Consider the following 19,927-nt stretch of genomic DNA (forward strand, 5'->3'; position numbering starts at 1 on the left):
TAACAACTCTTTGATAATTTGGTTATTATAGGATAGTAATGGTTTGATTATTTGATAAATATTGAGTTTATTGACATTGTGAATGTATAACATCTTATATTGTGTTATAGATATCATATATGATAATTGATAACTTCTATAGGTAAAAAAATTTGTGATAAAACTCAACAAACAAAGTAGATGCTGTCAAAATTTACATAGAATTTATTAATTTTTTAATTTTTTATAAATATATAAAATAATAAAATATATATTTATGACGTCACCGGTTCGATAGCGGTTCGACCGCCGGTCCGACCGGTGAACCGTGAACCGGTAACTTTTCCGGTTCAATGACCGGTCCGGTTCTGAAAACATTGGATAAAAGTATAGAACTACTCTCGGATAATAGAACTGCCTAGGGGTGAGGAGATGCTCCATGTGATACCTCTGCAGCAAACGGAATGAATCCCTGAGCTCTGGCTGCTGTCTGAGAGCCTCGATGTCGAACTAGGTCTCTGAATGGAAGGATCGATCTCTACAATCCAGGTTGCCCTCTATAGGTGGCCCTGCGATCATAGGACGTCTGATGACGGTCTCGAGAGGAATCCCCACAGGAATCTGAGAGTCCGACTCGACTTGAGGTGTCTGGGATGGCTCTCCAGGACCCGAGAACTTAGCCTTTTTCGCGGGTGGCCGAGAAGTAGGCCTCTTGGCTTTGGCGGCGGGCGGCACAGGTTCAGTGGGTGGCCTCCTGGTGGGATATCGACGCTGAGAAGGTGTTCCACCCTCAGATGGGGGAACGGTGGAATACTGAGCAGGTGGCGAAGTGGCGCCTCCAATGGCGGACTGTGCTAGTCGAGGCACCGGCGGCGAGGATGGGGATGCGGAAAGACCTCCCCTAGTCTTTGCCATGGCCGAAATGGAGCGAGCGAGATGGCTGTTTGAGTTCCAGAGGCTCTCAGTTAGTGTGGGGGAGCGAGCGAGATGGCTGTTCGAGTTCCAAAGGCTCTTCAGCTTCTCTCCTTCAGGGGTTTATATAGAGATGGGGCTTGGGGTGGTTTGATGTTTAAAAATTCCCAAGGCAACCGAAAAGTTGTTTTTGGACGTTAGGCAAAACCCCGGGGTAAAAATTGAGTTTAAAAGTCAGAGTTTTCGCAGCTTAAAATTTGATTTCGCACCTTGAATTTTACCGTGCGAAATTTTCGCACCTTGAACTGAGAATTTCGCACCTTAAATGGAGTTTCGCACTAAATTTGGCACTGTGCGAAATTTTCGCACCTTGTTTCGCACGGTGCGAAAATTGGCTTGAGGTGTGCGAAATAGCACTCGTGTGCCAGGAATGTGTTTCGCACGGTGCAAAAATTTTCGCACATTGAATAGTGGTGTGCGAAATTGAAATTTAGAAGATTTGCACCTTGGACAAGGATTTTCGCACTTTGGATTGAGGTGTGCGAAATTTTCGCACCTTGGATTGAGGTGTGCGAAATTTTCGCACCTTGATTCGCACTGTGCAAAAATTGCCTTGAGGTGTGCGAAATGACACTCGTGTGCCAGGAGTGTGTTTCGCACCTTCAATAGTGGTGTGCGAAAATTTTCGCATCCCAAGTGTGCGAAATTTTCGCACCTTGGATTGAGGTGTGCGAAATTTTCACACCTTCATTCGCACTGTGCGAAAATTGCCTTGAGGTGTGCGAAATGGCACTCGTGTGCCAGGAGTGCGTTTCGCACGGTGCGAAAATTTTCGCACCTTCAATAGTGGTGTGCGAAAATTTTCGCACCCCAAGTGTGCGAAAATTTCTCACCTTGGATTGAGGTGTGCGAAATTTTCGCATTGTGCGAAAATTGCCTTGAGGTGTGCGAAATGGCACTTGTGTGCCAGGAGTGTGTTTCGCACCTTCGATAGTGGTGTGCAAAATGGTGCTTTTGGAATTTCGCACCTTGAAATGCATTTTCACATGTTGGATTCCTCCATGCGAAATTTTCGCACCTTCAAATGCAGTGCTCTTTCTCCTTTGCTTTACTCCCCTGCCTTGCTTTTGAAGGCTTCTCCACATTTTTCTTGATTTTTTTTTTTTCTGAAATTTAACATCAACATTGACTAGAATTAAGACAAAATAAACCAAGTTTGAGCAAGAATTAAAATCAAAAGAAATAAAAATAAAAATAACAATACAACTATATAAAACTATAAAAATTCATAGACTTAATATAGTCCATGAAACCCTGCTTTCCCTCAAAGTTGCGTGGTTCAAGGAGGTTGATCTCCTCCTTGTCTGCATGGCTCTATAAATGGCTTGAGACGATGACCATTGACTTTGAAGGTTTGATTGCCTTTGGGATTGAATACTTCCACCACTCCATTGGGATGCACTTCATGAATTATGAAAGGAGCCCGTCCACCTTGATTTCAATTTTCCTGGAAAGAGATGAAGTTTAGAGTCATAAAGTCATTCATAGAATGCACCCACCAAGGATGAGTGCACCCTCATGCATCGTGCCTCCTCTTGAGCAGTTGATAATAAGGCCCATATTGTACCCCTCCTACCAAATTTCCATGGAATGGAGAGTGAGAACCCATATGCCCACCTCAAGGAGTTTGAGGAAGTGTGCAATACTTTTAGAGAGGGAGGAGCTTTGAGACTCAAGCTATTCCCTTTTACTTTGAAGGACAAGGCAAAGATATGGCTTAACTCTGAAGCATAAGGAATTGGGTTGATTTGTAGGCCGAATTTTTTTAAAAAAAATTCCCTGCCCATAGGACCAATGGGTTGAAAAAAATTTTCCCCGCCAATAGGACCAATGGGTTGAAGAGACAAGACAAATCTCAAACTGTTCTGCCAAAGAAAAAAAAGTTCCATGAATGTTGCTTGTGATAGAAACAACACACACCCCGACACCAGCGTTATTCTTGTGACAGATGGATTTTGGACAGCCGAAAGCATGGGCTGTGATAGAAGAAAGACGGTTGATGTGAAGGTGGTAGGGATAGGTTTTTTTTATTGCCTAAAAGATAGGTTGTTGCACGGTATGACATGGCCTGACATACTTGTCTTGAGCAACTAAAAATAAGCTTTAAAGAGAGAGTGGTATGGCTTATGGGTTAAGATACGTTTTCAGCCATCTGAAATAGCAAGAAAACACGATTGATGGGTGAGAGAAATGGGAAGCTAGGCTAACTACCTATGGAGACTATTGTTGGACGGTTGACGCATGGGTTAGATTAAGGTGTGTTTGCCTTGTTTTAAATTATATGAAGGCTAAATATAAATACTTCATAAAAGCATACAAGTTACATATATATATTTTTTTTAGAAAATTAATTCATTTTATATTTTGATGTGTGAATTTTAATATCATATATGGATTTTACTTATGATTCATGATATCTAAAAATAATAATTATCTTCACATGTTTATTATAAAAAAAATAACACATTTTATTTTATATTTTAAGACATGAATTAGATAATCATAATAAACTCAAATTTTAATTTTGCTTTTGGTTCATAAAGTATTAAAAGGAGAATTGTTTTGATATATTAATAAACTCAAATCTTTATTTTGATTTAGGATTCTTGTAATGTTAAAAAGGAAAATTATTTTATCATAAAATAAATCTTAGAATATATATTTAATAACTTTAACATATTATTTTTCAATTGAATCATTCAATATATTGATTAATAGCTCAAGTTCTATAATTTATAAGATAAAGTTAACAAATTAAAAAAACTTGAATCTTATTAAATTATTTAAAAAAAAAAAAACTCATTCCAATTCAGTATCAAAACTATAGTTTAAAAATGAAACTATAGTTTGAATGGTAGTACTATTAGAAAATATTGTTATGATTGACTAACTTGTCTTATCTTGTAAAACAAAATGTTCTCTCTTTTTAATATTTTTTTTTTTGTTTTACGATTCCCTAAGCATAATATGTGTTTGTCTTTACATTTATTATAATAATTATAAGAGATGGATGAATGCACATCCTTATTTAAAATTTATTATAATAATTATAAGAGATGGATGAATGCACCTTCTTAATTAAAATTTATTATAATAATTATAAGAGATGGATGAATGCACCTCCTTATTTAAATTTTAATTTTGGGTGTTTAATGGTTAAGTTGTAATACCATTATATATTATTTCAGTTCTTCAAAGTACATTGTTTTTTCTCATTACCCATTTAAAAAAAAAATAGATCAATACAATGAGCTTTAAAATTTCATTTTCATCTTGAATTTTTCAAATGAAATGTCGTGTTAAGAAAATTAGGGAGAGAAAATGGAAGAATATGAAATTAAAAAAAATTGTATTAAAACTTTAGAAGTCCTTTTTTGCTATGTTATGTAATTTAAATTTATATATATTTTATATTAGAAAATGTAGTTTTTTTTAAAATATCCTATTATTCCAAATGGTGGTCATGGTAGTGAGATACTAAATGAATATATATTTACTCAATTCCAAAACTGCAACTAGCATGAGAAAGAGTTCATTGAAAAATAAATTGGACATGACAAAGAGTTCATTGAAAAATAAATTGGACATGTTATCCTCCCAGCCAGCAAGTGTAAAGTCAATGTAGAGAAGGTTAGGAGCCTTGGAGGTAGTGGAGTCACATCATCATCATCCTAACTATTGAGTGCTATCAAGTGCTTATCAGCTGCATGACTAATGGGAAGTGGAGAATTGTTATTCTTAATAATTATTTATATAGAATGAGGAAAATTTTAACCTCTAATTTAGGAAAAATCAAATTTTTATCCAAACAAAGCCTTATATTTTGTTATATAAAGGAGTTGGGATTTTAAAATTCAAAATTAATAATATTAATTTTATGTTTAATAATGATTTTAGAAAATGTTTTTAATATTTTTAATATTATAAATTTACCTTCAAAAAGCTCTATTTAAGGTAGAATAAATAATCGGAATAATCATTTATTAATTATTATTTAAATATAACTTCCCTCCCTCCCATTTTAATCCAAATTATTGATCATAAAAAAATAAAAAAGGAAAAAAAGCAAAGGAAAAAAAATTATAATTCAATGGAAAATCAACAAATATGAGAGTAAAGGGCGTGAAAGGCGGGAGAAGGTGTTTCAGGAGCTAACAAGTTAGATAAAATGTGGTGGATGGGAGTAAAGCGGGTGTAGGCCAAAGCCAAACAACATCCCCATCATGGAGACTGTGAAAGCTTAGGTGGGAGGGCTTCTCTACTCCCTTGGACCGGCTTATTTTTTTTTTATCTCTACTAAATCCAAAAATCAGAAGGCCACCCACTTCACTAGCTCGGGCATCAAGAAACCATTTCTGAAGTTGCCTTCCACATATCTCTACTAAATCTAAAAATCAAAAGTCCACCCACTTCTCTGACTCAGGTATCAAGAAGCCATTTCTGAAGTTGCCTTCCAGACGAGAGAATCCCTGAAAAGGCCCTTGTTTTCCTCTGCCACTCTCATTCCTCGCAGGTACTAATCTAATCAGGTTATTATTATTATTACTATTATTATTATTGCAATCCTTGTTTGATTCCCAAGAAAATCCATCCCCCATTCGATTTTCGGGAAGATTCATCCTCTTTTGATTTCCAAGAAAATCCATGCAAAACCCCCAAGGAAAACCAAAAATATTCCTTTTTTTTTTTGCTCCCTGCGTTAACTGGATCTGTTCTAGGGGTCTCTTTGTTTTTGTGCCATTGGATTTAAATTTCCTGAACCCTAAATCCACGATTTTTGACCCAGGCTGAAAAACACAACCTTGGCCTGCAAATCATGATAAGCTTACCGAATAGCATTTTTTTTTTTTTATAAAAAAAACGGATAGCTTTTGTATCCTGTGCGTGGGTTGGACTAGTCGGAAATATCGGTAAATTTCCCGAAATATCGGTAAAAATACCGATAAATACCGAAATATCGAAGAAATTTTAAAAAAAATTATCAAAATTTTCTAAAATGAAAAGAAACATAATAGTTGTTGACATGTAGGGATTATGTATTCCTATATGGGATAGGAACCACCACCTAAACTAGGAAGTTGGAGATGTTAGAATGCATAAGACATGTAGTATAAGTTGATATTAGTTTAACAAGATAGAATCATGAGAGTTAATTATGTTTCTTGGTTTAATATTTTGATATATAATTTTATTTTAATTTTACAGAAATATGCATAATAAATTATCTTTGACGATTCGAGAGTGAATAAAGACTTAAACAAATGTAAGATATATTTATTTCTCATTTGCATGGTAGCACATCAACTAGATAGGATCATAATTCTATGAGAGAACCACATTTATTACTTTGGTTCAATACCTAATGAAATTAAATGTATTTAATAAGATGAAATATCATGAAGTAATAGAAATTTTAAATTGATAATTTGTGGCATTAACTACAATGACATGAATTGAATAATACAATTTTTATAATTAACTACCCCACTTTCATATACTTGTAGACAACATGGATATATTACATGATGAATCCTTTTGATATATGATACAACATTAACATTTCAAAAGTGTTAAAACAATTGCTTTTGTAGACAAAAAAAAAAGGGGGGGGGGGGGGGGGGGGGGGTCTAATGCATGGAGCAAGAGCCCTTACTCTTAACAAGTTGATTCTAATGTTAAAATTCCTCATGATTAATTCATTGTGTATTTGAATCATAGAATGAATCGAAGTTGGATGTCTAAAGATAGAATGTCAAGGGAGTATGAGGAAGGAGTTGAATACTTCATTAATTTTGCATTAGAACATTGTCCCAATCAACGTGGAATTCGTTGTCCTTGTATGCGATGTGGAAACTTAATACATCATACACCTACCAAGATTCGGGAACATATGTTTTTCAATGGAATGACCAGAGTTATTGTACATGGTATTGGCATGGAGAAGTAGGTCCTACTAGTAGCCAACCAACTGAAATGGCACAACGTTATGACACGATGGATTGTGGTGACGTTGCTAATACAGTAGAAATGGTTCATGCTATAGAAGCTGAGTTTATGACAGACCCAATGTCATTTAAAAAATTGCTTGAAGATGCTGAAAAACCTTTGTATCCTAGTTGTATAAAGTTCACAAAACTTTCTGCACTAGTTAAATTGTACAATGTGAAGGCACGGTATGGGTAGTTAGATAAAAGCTTTTCAGATTTATTCCAAATATTAGGGGATATGCTCCCGGTCAACAATGAGATGCCCTTATCCATGTATGAGGCAAAGAAAACTTTGAATGCATTAGGGATGGAATACAAAAAGATACATGCATAACCAAATGATTGCATATTATACAGGAATGAGTTAAATGAAGCATCTTCATGTCCTACTTGTGGAACGTCAAAGTGGAAGGTAAATAAGGAAGGGGCAAGAAACACTAAGAGGATTCCTGCAAAAGTGTTGTGGTATTTCCCACCCATCCCTAGGTTTAAGAGGATGTTTCAATCTCCCATAATAGTGAAAGACCTAAAATGGCATGCACAAGGAAGAGAAAATAATGGTAAACTTCGACACCCAATGGATTCCCCAACATGGCAACTAGTGAACCAAATGTGGCCTGAATTTGCTTCGGATTGTAGGAACCTTAGACTTGCCATTTCAGCAGATGGTATCAATCCTCATAGCTCCATGACCAGTAGGCATAGTTGTTGGCCTGTTATCACAATAACTTACAACTTTCCCCCTTGGTTATGCATGAAGAGGAGATTTATGATGTTATCTTTACTAATATCAGGCCCACGACAACCTGGTAAGGATATCGATGTTTATTTGGCATCATTAGTCGATGATTTGAAAACATTGTGGGAGGTTGGGGTGAAAGCCTATGATGCACATCAACAAGAATTCTTCACATTAAAGGCTATTTTATTATGGACGATTAATGATTTCCCTGCATATGGAAACTTGTCTGGTTGCACCGTTAAGGGATATTATGCTTGTCCAATATGTGGTGAAGAAACAAATTCACATTGGCTAAAACATGGGAATAAGAACTCATACATCGGCCATAGAAGATTTCTTCCATGCAACCATCCATTTAGAAAGCAAAAGAAGGCATTTAATGGTGAACAAGAGTTTAGGTTACCTCCAAAAGAACTCACTGGAGATGAAATATTTACAAAGGTTGATATGATTGATAACTCATGGGGGAAAAAAAAGGCTAAACAATGTGAATCCTTTGCTAATCCGACAAGTTGCTGGAAAAAGAAGTCTATATTTTTTGAACTTGAATATTGGAGATATTTTTATATCCGACACAACTTGGATGTCATGCATATAGAGAAGAATGTTTGCGAGAGTATCATTGGAACTTTGCTTAACATTCCAGGTAAAACAAAGGATGGAGTAAAGTCTCGACTTGATCTTCTCGAAATGGGCTTAAGGCTTGACTTAGCACCAAGGTTTGGGTTGAAGCGAACTTATCTTCCTCCTGCATGCTATACTCTTAGTAGAAAGGAGAAGAAAATAGTATTGCAGACTTTAGTTGATTTGAAGGTTCCAGAAGGTTATTGTTCAAATTTTAGAAACCTTGTGTCCATGGAAAAGCTAAAGCTTAATGGTCTTAAGTCCCATGATTATCATGCACTTATGCAACAACTACTACCAGTAGCAATAAGATCCGTGTTGCCTAAGCATGTCAGATATGCCATTACAAGATTGTGTTTTTTCTTTAATGCACTTTGTGCAAAGGTGGTGGACGTGTCAAGATTGAATGATATACAACAGGACATAGTGGTGACTTTGTGCTTGCTAGAGAAGTATTTTCCACCTTCCATCTTTGACATCATGCTTCATTTAACAGTGCATTTGGTAAGAGAGGTTAGATTATGTGGACCAGTGTATATGAGATGGATGTACCCATTTGAAAGGTACATGAAAGTCCTCAAGGGTTATGTTAGAAATCATAATCGTCCAGAAGGGTGCATTGCTGAGTGTTATATCGTAGAGGAAGCCTTAGAGTTTTGTACAGAGTATTTATCGGGCATGGATGCAATTGGGATTCCTTCTAGTGTGAAAGATGAATGGAAATGTGGGAAACCATTACTTGGTGGTCGTGCAATAACTATTCATGATTATAAATTGGTGGAGCAAGCACATCATTATGTTCTACAAAATACAACCATTGTACAACTGTTTATTGAGTAAGTGTCATATATGTGAATATATGATTTTAAAACTCTAACTAATGTTTATACAAACCATGACTTGCCTATTTTTGCTTGATAGTGAACATATGAAATATTTGAAGACAAAATATCCTCGTCAATCAAAGAGAGTGAAGTGGCTAGAGGATGAACATGTGCGCAATTTTAGTTATTGGCTTAGAAAAAAGGTATGAAACTATTCATACTCCCCTTAAAATTTAATGCTTACAAAATTAAAATTACATTAACTTACATATCATTAATGAACCTTATAGGTTTCAGATGACATAAGTAAGAAAGAACCTATTGAAAAGGAACTTAAGTGGCTTGCACAAGGACTAAGACAACAAGTTCTTACGTACCTTGGATAAATCATTCATGGTTGTCGTTACCACATCAAGAAGCGTGATGAGGCACCAGTCAACCAAAATAGTGGTGTTAGTATTGTGGCATCAACCATGCAAATTGCAAGTTCCAAAGATAAGAATCCTGTGCTTGGTGAGATGTGTTTTTATGGGATTATCACAGAGATATGGGACCTTGATTATAACATGTTTAACATTTATGTTTTTAAGTGTGATTGGGTTGATAGCAAGAATGGTGTCAAAATTGATGAGCTTGGTTTTACATTAGTTGATTTGAGCAAGATAGGACATAAATCAGATCCTTTCATTTTGGCAACGCAAACCCAACAAGTTTTTTATGTAGAAGATCAAGTTGATCCAAGATGGTCTATTGTATTATCAAGCCAAAAATGGAGTTGTTTGACATAGAAGGTGATGACAACATAGCCGACAATTGTATGGAGCATCACCCATTTGCGAATGGGATGCCTAATATTAAGTCTTTTGATGAAGTGAAGATTATGATGAATTTGTATGCTTTAGTTTTTGATGAAGTTGAAGATTATGATGAAATTTGTATGCGTACTGATTGTGAGGGGATTTGGATTGAAAATTAAGCTTAATGCTTTTTTGTGGTTGTGATTGTGATTATTAAGTGTATTATGTGATTTTTGAGTTTTTGTTAATATACAATATGATGCTCACAATGTTATGTTTTTTTTTTATTCTTGTCAATATATTTTATTATTATATACTTGTAAGATTAATTTTCATGTATTGCAAAGTTTGTACAACAATGATTTATTCATACTTATGAATCATTTCGTAACTAATTTCTTTAGATTTAGTTGAGATACATTTTCAAGTGTTGTTTATTATTGCTAATTCTGAATTATTTGGGAACTTGGAGAAAAGTGCTACATTTTTACGGATGGCTCCACCAAGAAGAGATAAAAACAGGTAATATAAAATATATGTTTTACTTTTGAATGTAAGATATATATATATATATATATATGTATGTATATTATGTATGTATGTATGTATGTATGTATGTATTATGAGATTAATCACTTAGTCTTTTGATTGTCATGTAGATGGATGAAAAGGAAGGAAAACAGAAGATTACTTCACCAAAAAGGTTAAGGGCCCAACTTTAAAACCTGAAATTGCTAAAAAGAGAAGTGAAGGACTGAAAATTAACATTCAATATAATGATGATGGTGAGGGAGTGGGTGAGGGATATGTACAGCTTGTATCATACATGGGTGTGTTAGCACGAACCATGGTGCCAGTTTATCATACTGATTGGAGAGTAGTGCTGTGGAATTGAAGGAGAAATTATGGGATTGCGTTAAGGTATATAGAAATCTATTGAAATTATTTTTCTATATTTTGTGTAGACTGACATGATTATTAAATAACCAATATCTTCTTATAAAGTATGTAGTAATCTAATGAAATTATTTTCCTTTATTTTGTGTAAATAATCAAGATCTTATATTTTAGGGTGCATTCTTGGTTGATGAGAATAGCAAAAACAACGTCATAGCATCCATTGGGACTAGCTTTAGGTCATTCAGGCACAGATTGACAAAAGAGTATATCCTGCCTTATAAGGATAAGCCCGAGTATCTTTTGCAGCCACCAACTGAATATAATTACATTCCAATTGAAGACTGGAGAAAGTTAGTGGCTAATAGGTTGTCAAAAGAGTTTCAAGTTAAATCAAAAAAAGGAAAAGAAAGGAGGGCAAAATACGTTTATATTCATCGAGTGAGTAGGAAAGGATATGCAGGACTTCAAGAAGAATTGGTAAGTTGAATTAGTATATTTTATTTTGTTGGACATTTACTTTTGTAAAGTTTAATTACTTCACTTTTTTGTTTTTTGATAGATGCAAAAGACAGGTTCGAGGAAACCTATTGATAGATGGGTCTTATGGAAGCTAGCAAGATTGAAAAAAGGTGAATATGATGAAGTTACGAGGCCTGTAGTGGAAAAGATTGTAAGTTGTCAAACTTTACTTAGTTTTAGTCAATTTCATTTGTTTTTTTTATTTATTTAATATGACTTTTGAAGTATCTTATATTTTTTTGGAGGATGAGTTGACAAAGGATGTTGAGGAAGGGAAGATCACATGTGTTGGCCAAAAGGATATCCTCACTTTAGCATTGGGTACATTAGAGCATCCTGGACGGGTTAGAGGAAAGTGGAAAAACAAAGCCCAAACAATTCTTCAACACACCAAAACCCACAAAAACTCTTGAAGAGGAGGAATGTCAAAGGATGTTAATGGAGAAAGTCAAGAGCTTGGAAGAGGAGATCATTGCTTTGAAAGCTGGAAAAAAAGAACCCCTCACACCCCGCTCTGAAGTGAGCAGCACAAACATAAGGAAACAATTGTTGCAACATGAAATAGGAGGGAAGACTGATGATAGTGCTCATGTGGAGAACCTATCAGCACAAGGGACTCGAAAAGCTTCTCCACTAACTCAGGTATATATGCCTTTTTCTAAGTTAAATTTATACAAACAATATATAAAATAACTATAATGAAACACTAAGGATTACAAAATATGTTTTTACAGGTTTATAAATGCAAATTAGCTCTTGAAACTGAAGATAACATTGTTGCATATGGAACTTATTTACGAGATTCACAGATTTCCATTGATGGTGCTGATATATTAGTGGTCATCCTTTACCCTCTTCAACCTAATGCACTTCTTCCATTCCCACTTTCTGAAAACATTAGGACAATAAGGGAGGGTGTTGGATATGAGGTTTTGTGGCCTATTGCATTTGTGATAAATGATGATGATGAGGTGAATAACGTTATACCCAAACTTTCAAAGTTGAGTTATATTTTCCTACACTCTTGGTTTCTTTATTTTTCATTTTAATTGCATGCATCTATTTATGTGTTTAGGATGTTGGCAAGAGGAAGAATAAAATGAAGAAGATACAAGCATCCCCAAAGAAAATCAAATATGAGAATCCTAGAGATGTACAACTGTTTTCTAAAACAGTTTCAGCAATGTTGGAGGGTAAACCGGCACCCAAAGTTGACTTTCCAATCAATGTTTTTGGGATGAAATTTCAAACTTTCCTCTTGACAAGTGAAATGAATGATGTAATTTCTGCAAAAGAGTTGACTATGAATTGCATATGTTTCTATATTTGGTGAGATTTTGTTGTAAATCTTTATGTTACATTCATGATATAAATAAGTAGAAGCTGTTTTTTTTTTTTTTTTTTTTGTCAAGTAATTCTAAATTGGGTGATATTTCATTAGGCGGTTGCATGAACATCTAGATGAGACACCACAGGAGAAAATTATATTTATTCATCCAGGAATGGTGTCCAAGGCTGGAACAATAGTCCCACAAATTGAAAAAATAGCAAGGTTCATTGCTGATCGCCTAATTGACTCCAAATTGGCAGACTTGGTTTTTCTTCCATATAACCCAAGGTAAGTTGTTAATCATAATTGTTTTTAATTTATTAGCCTTATAAATGCTATTTATCTAAATTATATGTTAATATATTGTAGGTTTGATTGGGTTTTGGCTGTAATTGACCTCAAAGCACAAAGAGTCTACTACTTAGACTCGCAATTGCAACAGCCATACCAAGATATAAAAGATATTGTGAACATGTAAGCCTACCATAATTTTAGTTTTCATATCTCAAAACGAACACTAATGTAATCTTATTTTTTGTAGGGGGTTTCGAATTTTTGTATCTCAAAAGAAGAAAGGATCTAAAAAAGAGCTCAAGTGGATGGTTGTTGAGGTTACATTTTTTTTTCTCCAAAACTTTTTGAAGACTTACTTACATTTAAGTTGCTTTCTTGAATGAAAATTTACTTGATTTTTGAAATGTAAAGATTCTATATGGCTTTCTCTCACATGAATATTAATCTATATATATATATATATGAATTTTCTTAGTTTATAATTGTTTTTGTTATTATTTCCTATTTCTAACTTGAGTTGAGAAGGATACCATATATGTTTGTTTCACTACCTTACGAAAATATAATCTAAAATGCTATGAATACAATGTACTCGTATGTCCATTATTCCACTATTAATTAATGAAGTAGTACTAAAAAAGAACAAACCCATTTTTTCATGTGATTGAAAGATTTATGATCCATTTTTACCTTCTACAATTAATATTTCAAGAAATAGTAATAGAAACTAGAAGAAAAATAGTAAACTTTTTTTTAAAAATGCATGACTAGAATACTTTTTTCAATTGTATTATGATGTGGAAGATCAAACCTTAGAAAATTCAAGCATAAAAAAATTAATATATACATAATTAGTCAATTTGAAATGTTGGTCATAGGAAGAACAATTATTAAATTTTGATCACTATATCCATAGCATTTACAATCCTTTAGAACAATTTAGATGTGTGTGTGGGTAAGGAAGCAATGGGGATCCTTTAGATAGCTTTGATCATGTTACTTAGGTGTGAGTTGTTCTTTATATCTTTCTTTTAACCTTAGTATGTCTTATATACATCCTATATTTAGTTTAGATGTTTCTTGTAAGGCACAACCTCTCTCTCTCTCTCTTTCTCTCTTTAATCAAAACTCTTTACTCTTTTATCCATCTTCAATCAAATTGTTCATATGTAAAACATTTATTCCTTATAATTACTAATTGCATTTCTCTTCTATAATGTCAATCTATGAGATGTAAAATGAGGTTAATAGTACATATTTCCAAATATATTATCGATAATTGCTCTTGAAGTTTGATTGATTTACCTTAATGAAGTCTTCAAAGTCATGATCTTTTCTAAGGGATATTCTCACATAGACAAAAGTTAACTATTATATTTTTTTAAAGTTAATCACTATTCTTAATAAATATAATTAATCATTACCTTTATCTATTCATTTTTTTTTCTCCATATTTCACATATACATTGTATTGTACATTCTTATATTTTACCTAATTTAACCCTCCAAGTTGTAAACATGGGAGCTTAAGGTATTATGCTAGACATGTATTGAGTATAATTTAGGTGCAAATTTAACTTGAAACTAACATTATGTCATTCATTCCTTTTTTAAATTTAAAATGTGAATGATGAAAAAATTGACCAAATTTATATGATATCATATTTTATTGTGAAATTTTGTTGCTATAATTTTGCTCATAAGGGCCCAAACAGTTGGATGGTGTCATGTGCGGATATTTTGTCATGCGATACATGCGAGACATAATTGCAAATAGAAGTCTCTTAACATCTCAAGTTTATCTACCTATGTATTTTCATAAGTACATGAGAACTTATACATATATTTAATGTTTCACAATAACATATTTTCTCTTGTCATATATTTTAGTTTGAAGGAAAAAAAACCTATTCACGAGCTGAGTTAGATGAAGTGAGATCTGAATGGGTCTCATTTTTTAGCACTCTTATCTTAGACCAAGTATAGTGGGTATGTTAATTTATAATTTTTTAATAAAATTTCAGACATAAATTTCAATTAATGTTGCATCTTTTCTCTTTGCAAGGTTTCAAGTGACATTTGTAGTTGTTGCAATTTTGAGATGACAAGATCATATGTAAGATCTTATTGTCATGCATAGATGCTGAAGTTTTGGATACTTTTGGGTACATACCTATATCTTTTAAAAGATACATTTGATGAAAGTACTAATTCATGTTTTTTTTATTATGTATGTTTGTTGGATTCTTTTCGCATAAATTTTGGTACATGTTAATATCATTTTAGTAAAATTTCAAATATAGACTTAAAGTAATGTTTTTTTTTTTTTTCTTGCAAGAGGTTGGGTGGCATTTGTAGCACTTGCAATTTTTAGAGTATAAAATCATGTATAAATTCTTGGTATCATGCATAATTATTTAATTTTTGGTTCTTTTTTAGTAAATATCTTATATATATATATATATATATATATATATATATTTTATAATAGTATAAGATCATGTATACTTGTTAGGTTGTTTGTGGATACATTTTGATATATTTAGGATACATATTTATATCTTTTTAATGAACTTTCAAACACAAATATAAAATAATGTTGTTTTTTTTCATACTTGCAAAAGATTAGGTGACATGTTTAATATACATTGGATGTAGATTTTATGAATAAAAAATGATACATAATCTATCTAAAGCAGATTTTACTTGGCTGTCTTAGAAATGCTACAAAATGAGTTTAACCTTGCCTTTTGTTAATCTTGCAGGTTCATAGAAATGTTATCCAACATAAAGGAAAGTGCCACTCTTCCTCTCCATTGAAATGGTGTTCACCATGGAAGGAAAGCTCCTCTCATCAATTAGTTTTTGGTTTGCCAATGCCATAACAAGTTAAGGTTAGCTCCTTGCTAGTGATTAAATTTGAGATTTCAAAATTTTCAAAGATCGTATCAACTTGAATTTGGTTTAGGAGTTGAATGTCTTAGTCCTACATGGTATGCATTTTAAATAACACATCTTGTCTTTCATTTCACATCCATGGAGTTGAGGTTGTAAACATGTTATCAAAATCTAAAGCTGCAGTCCTAGAAGTTGTCCCAAACAACAAAGGGCACTCACAACCAAGTAAGTCGAAGAATAATCTTTCAATGCATTTCTCTTTGGTTATTAATGTGTTGTAGTACAAATTAAGGCCATAAGATAAGTACATTATGAATTTTGTATATACAAACAATGGTCTTTGCTGATATGATAAGATGTCTTATTTGTTGCACACCATCATGTTATTACTACAGATCATTCTTCTTCTCTGTTATAATAAAATAGGATCTCTTTCAAAGATGGAAAGGTCAATTCACCTCGAAACTTTCTTGCTACTACCCACTTCGAGGTTGTTCATAAAAATCAAATGACTCTCTTCAATCCCCCATTTGTATATGGTTTTCTCACCTTTTGGACTTCAACTGCTTCTCAAGTGCCATCTTCTAAGTCATATATCAAGCAATCTAAATCAGGAACATACCTTGATTCCTTCATATGCCCAATCAAATTTTCCAGAACTTGATATATCCCCTCTATTTTGGGGCCCACCTCATCCCCAACAACAAAACTATAGACATGATTTCCTACCTCGACCCAGCTCCTACCAGTCTCCTTCTTATTTCCCATTCTTTTCATCAACTTTCTCAGTCTTACAAACTCCCCCACTTACCATCAGCAGCATATATATTTGATAGCATCACATAAGTCCCTGCCATATTAGGCCTCAGATCCAAAATCCTGTGAGCAGCTAATTTTCTGGAATTGGGAAACCTGTGTGCTTTACAAGCTCCAAGAAATGGCCCCCAAACACACTCATCAGGCTTGAATGGCATGCTCTCTATGAGTTCATAAGCTTCCTCAACTTTCCCAGCACGTCCTAGCAAATCCACTTCACACCCATAAATCTCCTGGTCTGGACTAATGTTATAAATATAAAATAATGTTACTTTTTTCTTTCTTGCCAAAGGTTAGGTGACATTTGCAGTGCTGCAGTTTTTAGAGGAGAAAAGCACGCATAAATTTTTGTTATCATGTACAACTACTTGATATTTGGTTATTTTTGGGTAAATATCTATTCTTTTTTCATATATATTTGACAAGATAACAAGATTTTATATAGTTGTTAGGTTGTTTGGGAATATATTTGGATACATGTTTATATCCTTTTATTAATCTTTCAAATATAAACATATACTGATTTTTTTTTCTTACTTGCAGAAGATTTTGTGGCATTTGCAGCAATTACAGCACTTTTGAAGGCACAAGATCATGGCTACATTATATTTATCATGTATAACTATTGGATTTTTGGGTACATATATGCCTTTTTTTGGATGTATGTGAGATAATATAAGATTATGCAAGGATATTAAGGTTTTTTTTTTTTGTCAATATATTTGCCTACATGTTCATATTTTTTTTAAAATATATTTTATACATTCATGTACTTTATATATATATATATATAGACACACACACAACAGGTTCAATTTTGATGCAGATTATTTGGGCAACATGTTGACATGTTCCATATGCAACCTTGATATGAAATAAAACAATTTCCTTTATATGAATAAAGAAATCTTGACATAAAAGAAATTGTATTCCTTGACATAAGAATAAAAGAACCTTAACATATTAAATTTCAACTTTAAAAAAAAAAAAAAAAACAAAAAACATCCTTGACATATGTGTAAATTAAATTTAAAAGCATATAAAACAACGTTGACATATATCATACTTAAGCTTAACATATATTGAATATAATCTTGACAAAACAATGACTTAACCATCACATATGTTTAACCTAACCTTGACTAAAGTGGAAGAAACGTTTTAACATATGTCATATTAATAAGATTCCTACATTGATAGAAATAAGGTCTACTTAACATATGCATATGTCAAGCTAGCTTTTATCATTTCTTGACACTGGCATAGACGACATATGTGAATACTAATCTACCTTAATAGATATACCTTATCTTGACGATGAAAAACTGTCAATGAAGACCTTTTTTCTTGTAGTGAGCTACCCACTGTAGAGGCATAGGATATTGACTGTATGCGCTCTTTCTCCTTAAGTGTTTTAGGACACTGATCCTGAGAAAGAGGAATTTCATGCCTAAAAGGTAATAAACCTTTCTTAGAATCCTGCATCACATACTTGACCAATATCTATGTAGGTAGCTTGAGATAGCACTAGTTTCCTATTCTTGCGGTTCTTAAAGACCTTAATCCTAAGAATATACTATGCTTCTCCTAGATCTTTCATCTAGAATTTAGTAGAAAACCATATTTTAACTAAGGACAATAACCCTACATCATTACCAATGAGTAGATTGTCATTTATCTACAAGATCCTAGAGCACCACCATGCTTCCCTACAATTTCTTGTACTCACAAGGCCCTTTGCTATGAAAATATCTAGTTAAATTATATAGATGGTAATATCAAGACAATCATTTAAGAACACTACCTTACATCCTATTGCAATATCTCATAAATGAGATACATAGCAATAAGTAGGAGTACTCGAATGGATCTAAATATGGCTACTGGTGAAAGGACCTCTTATATTTGAAACAATGTTTCGAACTATAACCTTTAGCTACAACCTAGCCACATAAATATCAACTTTTTCATTTACTCATTTCTTCCTCTTGTAGACCAACTTACACCTATGGGTTTTATTCCTTCAAGTACTTCTACGAGAACCTAGACTATATTAGAATCACAAGGATTCTAACTTTGCCTCCATAGCTTTTTATCGTAATCTATGGGATCGATCTCATGTTCCTTTAGAATAGCCTTGAAAGACTTTCCTAAATACATGAATTGGTCTGGTTGTTTAACAATCCTCCCACTACGACAAGGCATTGGTGTACTAGAAATGGGAATGGTTGGTACTAGATCCATAGTATCTTGTGTATGGTGGTATTATCTTCTAGTATTCTCCAATCTATATCATTGCTTGCATTATTACATATCATATAGTCTTTATAAAAAATCTAGTATTTGTAACAACAAACATCTTTTGATAATTTTGACTATAAAGTAATAATCCTGAAATCTTCTTGGATATCCTATAAACTAATACACCTCCTTAGAAAAAAAAGGGTATTACATAGTCTTTAAGATATATCCCCAAATAATATGGGAAGTAGTAAGAAACTAATCACCAATCTCACTTTATCTACCAAAGTTCAATATCTTCTTTCCATTACTCCATTTTGCAATGGAGTCCTTGGTGAACACAATTGGGATAAAATCTCATGCTTCATTTAGAAAGAATCAAACCTACTAGACTAACTACCTCAATCTAATCAAAGTGCCTTGATATGTTTACCCAATAGGTTATCCGATTCCGCTTTAAATTCAATGAATTTATCCAATGCATCAGATTTCCTATCTACATATCCAAAACTAGAGTATTTATCAATAAAATGATCAAATACCTATACCTTTTCTATATAAACACAAAATTCATATACATAAGTATGCACTAACTCCAAACATTCCTTGGTTCCAAGTCCTTTAAAAATAAAAGGGTCTCTTAGTCATTTTACCATCTATATAGGATTCATATACTAAAAGATCATATGGATTAAGAAGGTCTAGACTTAATTAGTCTTTGGATCCTATATAGATTAATATGACCTAGGCATTAGAAGTCAAATGTTTGACTAGTACTAGGTTATTTCTTTTAGTGAGATTTGACTATTCCTATTAATTGATTAATTAAGCCATTAGGGCCTACCAATTAATCAATTAGAACACTCTAGACTAATTAATTAATCAATCTAGGGCATAAGCGCATTTTGGTAACTATGAAACTTGCACAGAGGTAAGTGAATAAGGTCACTAGATTGGGCTAGTTGATTAATTAGCAGGCTTTGTTGGGTTAATTAATTAATTAG

General features: G+C 33.2%; 2 protein-coding genes across 2 annotated transcripts; one reads left to right on the top strand and one right to left on the bottom strand.

The window, feature by feature from the left end:
* Positions 1–489: 489 nt before the first annotated feature.
* Positions 490–894, bottom strand: LOC117928319 (non-classical arabinogalactan protein 31-like). The gene has a single exon (XM_034848223.1). The coding sequence runs from the start codon at positions 892–894 to the stop codon at positions 490–492; it is 405 nt and encodes a 134-aa protein (XP_034704114.1).
* Positions 895–6,924: 6,030 nt separating this feature from the next.
* On the top strand, positions 6,925–9,144 carry LOC117928320. Its single transcript, XM_034848224.1, has 2 exons — positions 6,925–7,124; positions 7,296–9,144. The coding sequence occupies exons 1-2, from the start codon at positions 6,925–6,927 to the stop codon at positions 9,142–9,144; spliced, it is 2,049 nt and encodes a 682-aa protein (XP_034704115.1).
* The last annotated feature ends 10,783 nt before the right edge of the window (positions 9,145–19,927 follow it).

The sequence above is a fragment of the Vitis riparia genome, chromosome 13 (assembly GCF_004353265.1).
Source record: "Vitis riparia cultivar Riparia Gloire de Montpellier isolate 1030 chromosome 13, EGFV_Vit.rip_1.0, whole genome shotgun sequence".
Taxonomy (NCBI): Eukaryota; Viridiplantae; Streptophyta; class Magnoliopsida; order Vitales; family Vitaceae; genus Vitis; species Vitis riparia.